The sequence below is a fragment of the Dromiciops gliroides genome, chromosome 4 (genome assembly GCF_019393635.1).
Source record: "Dromiciops gliroides isolate mDroGli1 chromosome 4, mDroGli1.pri, whole genome shotgun sequence".
Lineage (NCBI taxonomy): Eukaryota > Metazoa > Chordata > Mammalia > Microbiotheria > Microbiotheriidae > Dromiciops > Dromiciops gliroides.
The window spans coordinates 54,326,759-54,339,312 of NC_057864.1; the positions used below are offsets into that span (position 1 = coordinate 54,326,759).

A 12,554-nucleotide genomic window follows, 5' to 3' on the forward strand; every position below is an offset into this window, starting at 1 on the left:
TGTGGGGATTCATCACCTCATGCTTGGACTAATCCAATAGCCTGCTGGTGGGTCTGCCTCCCCCAATTCTCTTCTCACTCCAATCCATCTTCTACTCAGCCACTAAAGTGATTTTCCTAAAGCACAGGCCTGAGCACCCCACCCCCTCTTCAATAAACTCCAAATGCTCTGTCTAGTGTTCAGAGCCCTAAAAAGTAGTGTCCCTTATCCCACTTTGCCAATTTTCTTATACCTGAATCTTTATCACACACTTTTCAACCCAGTGACATTGGTCTTCTGGCTGTTCCTTCTACAAGACCCTTCATCTCTTGTCTCTGGCCATTTTCTCTGGCTGTCCTCCATGCCTGGAATGCTCTACCTTCACATCTCTGCCATCTGGCTTCCCATGCTTGTTTCAAGTCCCAGCTAAAATCTCACATTCTACAGGAAGCCTTTCCCAATCCCTCTTGATTTTAGTGCCTTATCTCTTTTAATTATGTTCTATTTATCCTGTTTGCACATATTTGCTCGCTTGTCATCCTGTCCATTGGATTTGTGAGCTCCTTCTGGAATTCCTGCCCTTTGCCTTTTTATTTTTTGTATCCCTAGTGCTTAGTACAATGCATGGCACATCGGAGGAAGCTTAATATATGTTTATTGATTGACTTACCCTCTGAAATATATTTTCTTTTTATTTTACTGTGTGAACGATAAATTACTCCAGTAGAATGTGAGTTTTGTGAGAGCAGGGAACCTTCATTTCTGTTTTTTCATCTCCAAAGTCTTAGTACCATGTACAGGGTAGGTATTTAATGATAGTTTATTCTACAAACCTGATAAAGTTTGCCATTATCCACATAAAATCTATTCTCTTTACAAAAAAAAAAGTCTAAGGCTTTTTGGTGTTTATTCAATACAGTAGTATCATAACACAAAAGCACAAAACCTATGGGAGTAAGCTTAGGCATCATCAATTCAGTCCAACTTCCTTTTCTTTTTGATTGATTGATTGATTTGTTTTTATTTGTCTTTTTGCCTTTTCTTTTTTTTGATAGATAAATGGCCTAGAGGGAATATGATGTATCCTAAGTAACACAATTAGAAACAATACCAGAGCCTATACCTAGATCTTCTCTTTCAAATGTTTCAAGGATCACAGATTTACTAAGTATGAGTACTTTTCTCCATTAATGGAACTTACACTCCTTCTAAGTCTTAGTTAAAGAGTCTTCATGAATGGCTTAAAATGTAAAAGAAAGAGAGATAGAGACAGAGAGACAAAGAGAGAGAAAGAGAAACAAAGAAACAATCAAGAAGGAAGGAAGAAAAAAGAACAAAGAAAGGAGAAGAAAAAAAAGTCATTACTTAATAGACAATTCCTGTAATATCAATCTCTGGAATTTAGTCAAGTTGGCTCTTCAATAATACACAGTCCATCATGGAGCCCATACTCTGGTAGCCCATGTTACCAGAAAGCCTCAGAGGATGATTATTGTAGAGGATATTTTTCATAAACAAATGATATATCATATGGAGACTAAGCTTCCCCCCAAAAAAAACTATTCCAGAGAATAAATTTTCTGTCCCTCTGACGCTCATATATATAAAATAAAAATATTTTATTGATCTTGATGTATTTGGAACATTTAATAATTTTTGTTGTAAGGGGTAAGGATGCTGGACACAAGAATAAGTGGGGGAAAAAAGAGTAGCGAATGTGGAGGAAAATGATGTAGCAATGGGAAAATGGTAGCAAGTGTACCTAAAGATAGAATGAAAGATGAAGACCAAATGTTGAGTTGCTCTGCTTCCCATGGAAGAGGACAAGGCCTGTGAGTGTCTCTAGGAAACATTATGACCTTTAGAATTTTGGGGGGGGAAAGTAGGTCTTGAATGGAAATTTCTTGCTGACTGAGTATGGTATCTTAATTCCCTGGACTCACATATTGTTATTGAGGGGATTATTTAATAAGGCCATTCCTAATATAAATTGTCTAGGGCTATTTATTTTTGAGTCTAAAGAAAATACATTTTGTGAGTCCCTCCAGACCTTCTGAATGAAAGCCATATGAATCCTTCTCCATAACTGAAGGAGAATGTGTAGGAGTTGGAACATTTTTAGAGCATAGACACACAAATGATTAAGGTTCCAAGGAAAGAATTTGAGATGATGTAACCTGGAGAAGAGAAGGCTAAGATGTGACTTAATAACGGTCTTCAGAAAAATGTAAAAAATCATTGTTTGTTTTGAAGAGGAACCCAGCTATTTTCATTTCTATTAAAGAAAGATCAAGAGAAAACAGGTTTACTTTAAGGGAACATGGGTAATGCCAAGAATTAGTACCAAGGATGTCTAAGTTCAGTGTAAATCAAGACATAAGATCTAGACTGAATGTGATGTGTCCCCTCTTGGACGTTTAAACTGTTATATTCAATCAGAAAGATGTAATCTTGGAAACAAAAATATTTACATACTAGGTTTTCTGGACCTTTGGTTTTCCCCAAACATTTAACAGCTCCAGAGGCTAATGTTTGATATATTACTAATGTGGGACATAAGATAAATTTGTTTTTAACTTACAAATAGGATAGATATGTGTTTGAATTAGGTTTTTGAAGGAAGGACTGAACTTCCTAGTATAGAATCACTGGAATGGAATGGAAATTTGTGTCTAATGGTAGCCATCTCTAGGGTAAGGTGTGGGGAGAGGAAAGAAAAAAAGGGGGATTGTATGATAACTTTATTACAAATTCAAAAAGAATATCAAGTTCTAAATACGAGATTTGCAGTTTCATATACAATCATCTTTTTTCTACTCTACTATATTATGGAAATGCTTATTTTATTTAAGTTTAGAATAATGATGTGAAATCATAGAAAATATGATAAATACATATAGAAATAATTTAAATACATATAAAATAATACAAATAAAATAAATACTTTTTATAAAGCACTTATTAAATTCTTACTCTGTACCAAACAGTGTGCTGAATGCTGAGGATACAAATACAAAAGAAGCTCACAGCCTAAAAGATGGAGATACCCCATAAAGGAGAGTGTGGTTTTCAGTTCATTGAAGATGAAAAGGTCAAGTGGTATTTATGGAAGTTCAGAGGAGGGCAGCAGGGCAGAAGGCAAGGCCCCTGAAGATGTTGGGAAGCAAGATCTAATGCCTTGTGGAAACTGGGCAATGGGGCAATATGGGATAAGGTGGGGAGGAGAATGATCCCTGGATCCCTTATATGGCATTTGGTTATGCTGATCTGAAGTCTGTGGGCAGACTGAAATGGGGTGAATCGGGGAAACAGGTAGGTCTTGTATAGATATAGAGCTAGAAGAGTCGTCATTCATACTTATGAAGAAGTCATGATCCTGCTTGTTGGCAGGAGAATGGACTGGATGCCCTTTTCTAATTCCTCCAGACCTAATATTCACAACTTTCTCTCCATTGTGATTATGTTGTTTTAGTAGATTTGGACGTCTGAAGTCCTGATTGGACAGGACTTTAAAATGATGAATGATGTCTTTCACTGGAATGTAAGACACAGGCTCCAAAGACAAAATGTTGAAAATGAAAGATTCAGTGCCTTTCCCTCTGAAAGACCATCACCTCCTGAGCTAAACACTAAAGATGGAAAATTCTATGCCTCTGACTTATCTCCTATCCTAGCTCATTTATCCCAACAGTTTTTTTGTCTGATAACATCACTAGAAATGTGGGCAGCTTTCCCCAGGATTATACTGACTCAAAGGAATACATATGGATAGAGCAATATTTATCTATTTTCCTGCCTCTGTTGAAGAAAGAAGCATGGGACTAGGGAATACTAGAGCACACTAAGAACATCAATAAATAGAAGTAGAAGGATTGATTTGATTCCATAATTTTTCATTTTATTATCACAATTACATGGATTTCAAAACCTCCAAGTCAAATCTCAGTTAGTAAAGGACATTAACCCAGTAATGGAATACCCCAAGGAACCCAATAAGTCTGTAGCTGTTAGCAGGGGCCAGGACTTGTACAATAGCAATGAGTGAAGAATGGGAAGTTGTGAGTTAGAACTTCTCCTAAGAACTTACTTTAAGGAAAAATACTTATATAGAATCAGAAGATATGTTTTGGAATAATAAGAACACTCAAAAAGGGGCTTTTAAAAGCTATTGGGGGCAGCTAGGTGGTACAGTGGGTAGAGCACTGGCTCTGGATTCAAGAGGACCTGAGTTCAAATCCGGGCTCAGACACTTGACACTAGCTGTGTGACTCTGGGCAAGTCACTTAACCCTCATTGCCCCCCACCCCCACCCCCCAAAAAACTATTGGAAAGAAGAAGACTAAAGAAGGGATAGGGAATGGATGAGCAATGGTAATAATAAATAATAGTAAGAAGGTAGAATCACACACAAAAAAGATAGAATCACTACTTAGCTTCTGTTCTCTCTTCTAAAATGGAGGATCTTTGGACTGGAAGAGCAGGACGAGACCACTAGATTGGAAGTCAGGGGTCCTGGAATCAGGAGTTTAGTTCTAGAGAACTAATAGTCTGGTTGCGCAGACCATACCTGAAATATATTGTGTTAATTTCTGAGAATCACAATGGAGAAATGCATTAGGGAGCTCTGCCATGAATATACCCAGGAAGCCTTTGATAAATGTTTGTTGATTGATGGATCTCTAAGAGGGAAACCAAAGTGCTCAAAGAGTTGAATTCCTAGCATATGAAGACTGATGGAAAAACTAGGGATGTTTAACATGTAGAAGACAAAGACTTAGGCAAGGCAGTCTTAAAGTACTCAATGGAGTGCCTTGTGGAGTGGGAAGGAGCCTTGTTCTATTTCAATCCATCAATAAACTTTTACTAAGTGCCCACTGTGTGCCAAGCACTGTGGTAAGTGATGGTTATACAAAGAAAGGCAAGACAGTGTGCTTACAATCTATTTAGCCCCAAGGGCAAAAAACCAATCAGCCCACTAGCATGTATTAAGTGCCTGTTATGTGTCAAGCAAAGTGTAAGTGGTGGGGAGAAGAAGGGATACAAAGAAAGGCAAAAACAAAACACTCTTCCTCTTAAGGATGGAAGTTGCAGAAAGGTGGATTTCATTGTCATGTACAGGGAATGGACAAGAAGTTATCATTGAAATCCTTTCCAACTCTGAAACCCTAAAATTTGATGTGGTTTTGAATGCTGTCACTAACTAGGTCTGTCTCCTTGAAAAGTCACTTCTCCTCTATAAGCCTCAGTTTCCCTATCTATAAAATGAAGATGTTGGTTTAATTGATTTCTAAGATCTCTTCCAGTTCTGCCATTCTTGAATTATTGATATTAACTATTTTGACTTTTCCTCCCCAGTGTTCTGAGACAATTTTTACTAAACCAACTGAGTAGTTTTGTTCTATTCTCAGAATTATTCAGTAGAGAGCTAAGGTACTAGCTGAAGAGCAAATATGCCAAAAAGGAGACAAAAGAGTTGGCAAGGGAATGGCGCCAATGGGGAGAAGTTGAGTTGGAAGCACATCCAACTCACAGATACAGGGTGTGGATAAGTCAGACCCAGAGCAATGGAAAAGTCCCAGCAGGAGATCCTGGGGTACAAAAGTAAGAGGCTTGTAAGTACTGTCTCGGTCATCACCTCACTGTATAATCTTGTCAAGTGACTTATTAAAACTCTGCTCCCTTAGGGCAGCTAGTTGGCACAGTGGGTAAAGTACTGGCCCTGGATTCAGGAGGGCCTGAGTTCAAATCCAGCCTCAGACACTCGACACTTACTAGCTGTGTAACCCTGGGCAAGTCACTTAACCCTCACTGCCCTGCAAAAAAAAAAATTAAAAAAATAAAATAAAATTAAAGTATATATATATTAAAAACAAACTCTGCTCCCTTTTGTACCAAATAAGGGAGATTAGTTTCTTAATATAAAGGTCCCTTCCAATTCCTTGACTTCCTAGCAATAATCATGATAAGAACTCAATGAATAATTCTGTCCTCAGACACTTACTACCTGTGTGACCCTGAGCAAGTCTCTTCATCCTGTATGCTTCAGTTTCCTCATTTGTAAAATGAGCTGGAGAAGGAAATGGCAAACCACTCCAGTATCTTTGCCAAGAAAATCCCAAATGGGGTTGTAAAGAGTCAGGTGCAACTGAAATGACTGAACAATGAAATTATTATTATTATAACCATTATAGCTAATTATTATTAAAGCTTTATAGAGCATTTTACATATACTATTTTAATTTATCTTCACAACAACCCTCAGAGGTAGGGGTTAATATTATTCCCATTTTATATATAATGAAAGTGAGACAGATAAAGGTTAATTGACTTATCCAGGGTCACACTGCTGGTAAGTGTTTAAGGCAAGAGTTGAACTTAGGTTTTCCTGAATCTAGGTCCAGCGCTAATAGCAGTCGACACTCACAGTTATTCTGAAGAAGTTTCTCAAGGGAATCACGCCACTGTAGAGCCTCTTCTGATGAAGGCCTAAAGTCAAAGAGAAGGAAATGAGTGAAGACCATAAGTGGAGAGTTACACATTTGCAACATTAATCGATCAAAGGCCCTCTTCTGACCCCCCCACCCCCCCCACCCCCCCCCACCCCATCAGCAGGATGTGGGGACAGACTTGTTTTTGCAGTTGTAAAGTTGGCTTTGTGCTAATGTCCCTACAGGGCCTCCCCTGGTCATCCTGATATTCTCTTGGTGACATGGCTGGCCCAGGTTAAGCGTTCTTCCCTGGAACCTTGGCAAGCTGCATCTGGCATTTCCTTTGTATCCCTCCAGTCTCTGTCACATAATGTTTAGGGTGGTAAAGCTGGAAGGGACATTACAGATCATCTGGGCCAACTTACTCAATTTAGCAAAGGAAAAAAGAAGGTTCAGAAAAGTCAGCTGACTTGCTTGAGGCCACACAGCTGGAAAACAAACCCAGGGCTCACTCTGGTAAACCTAATAACCATGAAAACGCTCTCCATAAAGCTAGCACCCATTGAACATGGCCTCACCCCACTGCCCACTCTGGGGCTAAACCTCTGCTTTTGCCTCTTCTTCCCTCCTAGTTTCATCAGGGCAGATGCTTCCTCCACCAGCAAAGATCATATTCCTTCCAAAAGGGACCATCGCTGATATCTGGCCTTCCAGTAATGACCTTCTCAGACCTTGACTAGGCTGGCCCTTGGACAAGTCTATCACTTAAAGCTTCTGAGCTTGGTGGAACCTGCCAAGGAGAATGGTCACATTGTATTGGGAGGACTAATGAAAACTCTGATGCCACCTTATAGGGAGGTATCAGAAGAGATGATTTGCTAGCATTATAATCTCCCTAACTGTACCTGGTGTAGCAGGATAAGCATAGAGTCAGGTAAGACCTGGGTTTGAATCCTTGACTCTGTATGTATAATCAGCATGACCAGGAGCAATTCATTTAATCTCTCTGAGGCAGCTGGTGGTACAGTGGATGGAGTGTGAGGCCTGGAGTTGGGAGAACCTGAGTTTAAATCTGGCCTCAAATACTTATTAGCTGTGTGACCCTGGGCAAGTCACAGCTGTTTGCATTAGTTTTCTCAACTGTAAAATGAGGAGCATGATAGAACCCACCTCTCTGGTTGCTGTGAGAATCAAATGAGATAATATTTTTAAAGAGCTTAGCACAGTGCCTGGCACATAGTATGTGCTTAATAAATTCATCCTTCCTCCCTCCCTTTCCTTCTTTCCTTCCTCCATCCTTCCCTTCCCTCTTCCCTCCCTTCCTTCTTTTCTTTTTCCTTCCTTCCTTCCTTCCTTCCTTTTCCTTCCTTCCTTCCTTTTCCTTCCTTCCTTCCTTCCTTCCTTCCTTCCTTCCTTTTCCTTCCTTCTTCCTTCCTTCCTTCCTTCCTTCCTTCCTTCCTTCCTTCCTTCCTTCCTTCCTTCCTTCCTTCCTTTTCCTTCCTTCCTTCCTTCCTTTTCCTTCCTTCCTTCCTTCCTTCCTTCTTTCCTTCCTTCCTTCCTTCCTTCCTTCCTTCCTTCTTCCTTCCTTCCTTCCTTCCTTCCTTCCTTCCTTCCTTTCCTTTCCTTTCCTTTCCTTTCTCCTTTCCTCCCATCTTCCCTGGTTTCTTCATCCGTAAAATGGTGATATTAGCCATATCCATCTTGTAGTATTGTTGTGAAGCTAACACTGTATAATTAATAAATAAACACTTATAAGTACCTACCATGGTGCTAGGGGATAGAGATACATAGACAAAACCTAAGCAGTCCCTGCTTTCATAAGTGCTTTATTCTTCTGGCTTAGCACACATGTGAGAAAATTATTGCTGGGGAAATCCATATAGTCTTTTTCATTACTTGCTGACCGCCAGACTCACTGTACCCCCCCCAGGCCCACACCCAGATAATAGCTGGCATGCTGGCTCAGTCTGAGTAAAGTCCAAATACTTTGGATTGATTACCACACATAGAGATACTGTCCCAAATCAAAGAGATGGTCAGTTTTTCTGACTGATGTAATGCAACTTTAATTGCATGGACCAATTAAATTTGATTGTTTATAATGATCTGCCTCTCTTTTTTTTTTGTGAGGCAATAGGAGTTAAGTGACTTGCCCAGGGTCACACAGCTAGTAAGTGTCAAGGGTCTGAGGCCAGATTTGAACTCAGGTTCTCCTGAATCAGGGCTGGTGCTCTATCCACTGTGCCACCTAGCTGCCCATGATCTGCCTCTTATCCAGTGATAAAAGCCTGCCAAAGTATTCATGCTCACTCTCTCTGGACCATGAGAAGTTATGGAGCCATTTTGTAAATCCCTTACTGGTACAGACTGATAAATCTATAAGATGCTTGCCCAGAACTGGTGTTTCTTTTAATTATTTTAAATGCAACACACAGGTAGTTGTTAATAAATGCTAATGACTTTTGGGAGAGACAATGTGCATGTGTGTGTAAGATATATATGTATATATACACATATATGTGCATGTATATACACTATATATAGGATATATACAAAATATATGGTACTTTTGAAAAGGAGAAAGGGCACTAGCAGATATGACGATCAGAAACACCACTTCATGATGAAGGGCATCTTGGAGCTAAGTCTTAAAAGAAGTAAGGAATTAGGGGGCAAATGTCAGGAAGGAAGCACTTCAGGAATGGAGGATGGTCAGTGTGAAGACACTATGCAAAAGTAAGTTATCGATTAGTTATTATAAATCTTAATTTTTTTTAGTGAGGCAATTAGGGTTAAGTGACTGCCCAGGGTCACACAGCTAGTAAGTGTTAAGTGTCTGAGGCCAGATTAGAACTTAAGTACTCCTGACTCCAGGGCCAGTGCTCTATTCACTGTGCCACCTAGCTGCCCAGATATTATAAATCTGCTGGTGTCAATTGCTTTTACACCTTACTTACATCTCATACGCTCTCATTCAGTTTCTGAAAACAGTATGTTTTCTGTAAGATATGTGAATAAATAAAACCTATCATAAATATATCCTGTCCTATACTTATCTACAGTCAGCCAGGTGGCACCATAGTGCTAGAGCACTGGGCTTGGAATCAGGAAGATTCATCTTAATGAGATCAAATCAGGCCTCAGACACTTACTAGTTGGGTGACCCTTGACAAGTCACTGAATTCGTTTGACTCAGTTTCCTCACCGGTAAAATGAGCTGGAGAAGGAAATGGCAAACCCAACCCAGTACCTCTGCCCAAGAAAACCCCAAATGGTGTCACAACGAGCCAGATATGACTGAACAACTGATAACAGTACCTGTCTATAGAGAAAACTTGGGTGACATTGACTTGTCCCATTATAATTGGGTAATGTGGAAGCCAAAGGCTAGGCAAAGAATAAAGTATTCATTTTCTTGAGCACAGGTACCCTGAATTCTCATATTGAGTCAAAAAGAAAGGATAAAAGGATCATAGATTTTGAGATGGAAGGGACCTGAGGGATCATAGTTATAGATATAGTCTAACTCCATCCTCCGTTTTACAGATGAGGACACAAGAATTTAATTAACTAGCATAAGATCATATAGGTAGTTAGAAAGCTGCGATTTCCAAATCTAGCTCTCCTGTTATAATTTTATGTTTCTTTGATATCAGCACATAGAGAATTCCCTCAGCCCCTCTGCTTTAATTTCCAGTTCCTGTCTTGCAAAACAGTCCTGTGTCAGGGATACAGGATGCTCCCATGTTCTCTTTGCAAGGGGGGCAGGTTTTTTGGGGCTGGGGATGGGAAGAAAAGATTAGATGCCTTACTCCTGTCTCCACTAGCCTCAACTATCAAATGAGATACTATTTTTGACATTTTTTGGGGGGGCAGGGCAATGAGGATTAAGTGACTTGCCCAGGGTCACACAGCTAATAAGTGTCAAGTGTCTGAGACCAGATTTGAACTCAGGTCCTCCTGAATCCAGGGCTGGTGTGCCACCTATCTGCCCCTCAAGATAGTAATTTTTTAGGTGCTTAGAACAGTGCCTGGTATATAGTATGTATTAATAAATCCCATCTTCTTTTCTCTGTCCCTCCCTCCCTTTCCTTCCACCCTTTGTTCTTCTTTTCCCTTCCTTCCTCCCCTCTTTCTTCTTTTTCTTTCCTTCCTCCCTTCATTTTTCCTTTCATTCCTTCTTTCCTCCCTTTCCTTCCTATTTCTTTCTAGTCAAAGATATGCAACATTTATCACGATGATAGGGGTTTCCTACAAATTGATTCATTTGAATAACTTGTAAATGCTTTGTCTAAATTACGTCTACTGAGCAGCAGCTAGGTGGTGCTGTAGATAGAGCACCAGACCAGGAACCAGGAAGACCTGAGTTCAAATCCTATCTCTTTTACTAGCTATGAGACCCTGGGCAATTTGTTTCACTTTTGTTTGCCTCAGTTTCCTCATCTATAAAACAGGGATGAATAATAATAGTACTTGAATTAAAGGGTTGTTGTGAGGATCAATATAAATGCTAGCTATAACACTGACAAAAGTCAAGAGGACTGGTGATAGGTCAGGACGCAGTAGATGACCTTTGCATCTTCAATGTCTGACCAAGCTCTGAGAGCTCCACAACACCTGCCTTAGCCACCTTCAGCACCTTTGGAACAAATTGTTCTCATCTGCCCATTCCAATTGGGGAAGTCTTTGCTTGCTTGGGTGGACATCCCCCTAATTGAGGTCTGTCAGTTACCATCAACCTGGATTAGCCCGCCAGCCAAGATGGTTTCCCAGGATGTGGCCACTGAATATGCCTACAAATTCTTGGAGGTACAGGTGAGAGTTGAGTGCCAGGTAGGCAACAAAGTGAATGAGTAGGGGGCAGCTAGGTGGCGTAGTGTCTAAAACGCTCGCCCTGGATTCAGGAGGACCTGAGTTCAAACTTGGTTTCAGACACTTGACACTTATTAGCTGTGTGACCCTGGGCAAGTCATTTAACCCTCATTGCCCCACAAAAACAATTAAAAAACAGTCTAATTTTTTAAAAAGTGAATGAGCATCCCTAAGAATTACCTCAGGTTAATATGCAGCTAACCTGAATTTAGACCAGGTGTCAAATTAAAAAACTATGTGTAGAGTGCTTTAAGGTCTGCAAACAAAATGAAAAAGATAGCTCATTAGATCCTCACCAACAACCCTGGGAGATAGGTTGCTATTATTATCCTCATTTTATAGGCGAGAAAATCAAGGCAGACAGAATTTAAGTAGTAGTGTGCTCAAGATCACACAGTGTTTGAGGCAGGATTTGAACTCAGGTCTTCTTGACTCCAGCTCCAAATCTCTATCCAAAGACAGAACACCTTAAAAGGAAGAGAGGCTGTTGAAGAATGGGAACAAGAGGAAATAGTCCGGATGTGGGAATGAGAAGCAAATGCATGGGCTCCTTTTCCTTCTCTTGCTCCAGGATGATATGGGACTTGAGAGGAGTACTGAAAAGGAGGATTGAGATTGAAGGAAATGTCTTCTGGGGAAAACCAGGTTTCTGTGAATCCAAGAAGGAAGAATGGGAATGAAATTCGGGAAAAAACCATGGTGCTTATAAATAGATGCTCAACAGATATTTGATGGATGGATGGTTAGGTTAGCTGAAGTAAAAAGGAGTCATTAAAACTTTGTAGGAAAGGAACAGCTGGTGGCACACTGGATACAGTACTGGCCCTGAAGTCAGGAGGACCTGTGTTCAAATCCAGTCTCAGATATTTGACACTAACTAGCTGTGTGACCCTGGGTAAGTCACTTAACCCCAATTGCCTCACCAGAAAAAACAAAAAACAAAATTGTAGGAAAGAAATAAAAGTCCCTCTGCCTGGAAGTGGAAGAATGGACCAGCTAACTTATTGAATTCCCTTTAAGACCTGAAAGTGCTTAGCTCTGTGCATATCCTTTCCAGATAGAAGTGCATTTGCCATCTTCCCCTCTCCTCCAGTTAATAGTAAGGGGTATCAATAAAGAGCTATCACATGAGCAGGGAAACTGGGCTTGAGTGTGTTACCACATCCAATTTGTCTCTAATGGGTTTTTGAAAACTAGGCTAATGGTCAATAATGGTAGCACATCACAACCAAAATTAAATCCCTGAAAGGGACATCTGTAGTCTGCCTGGGGTTT

At 40.1% G+C, this 12,554-nt stretch overlaps 1 protein-coding gene across 1 annotated transcript in view; it reads right to left on the minus strand.

The window, feature by feature from the left end:
• Window positions 1-12,554, minus strand: part of RGS5 (regulator of G protein signaling 5) — a 90,286-nt gene that overhangs the window by 20,556 nt on the left and 57,176 nt on the right. The window contains exon 3 of the mRNA XM_044001431.1: window positions 6,404-6,465. Within this exon, the coding sequence (XP_043857366.1) occupies window positions 6,404-6,465 (62 nt within the window). The remainder of the gene's footprint in view (window positions 1-6,403; window positions 6,466-12,554) is intronic.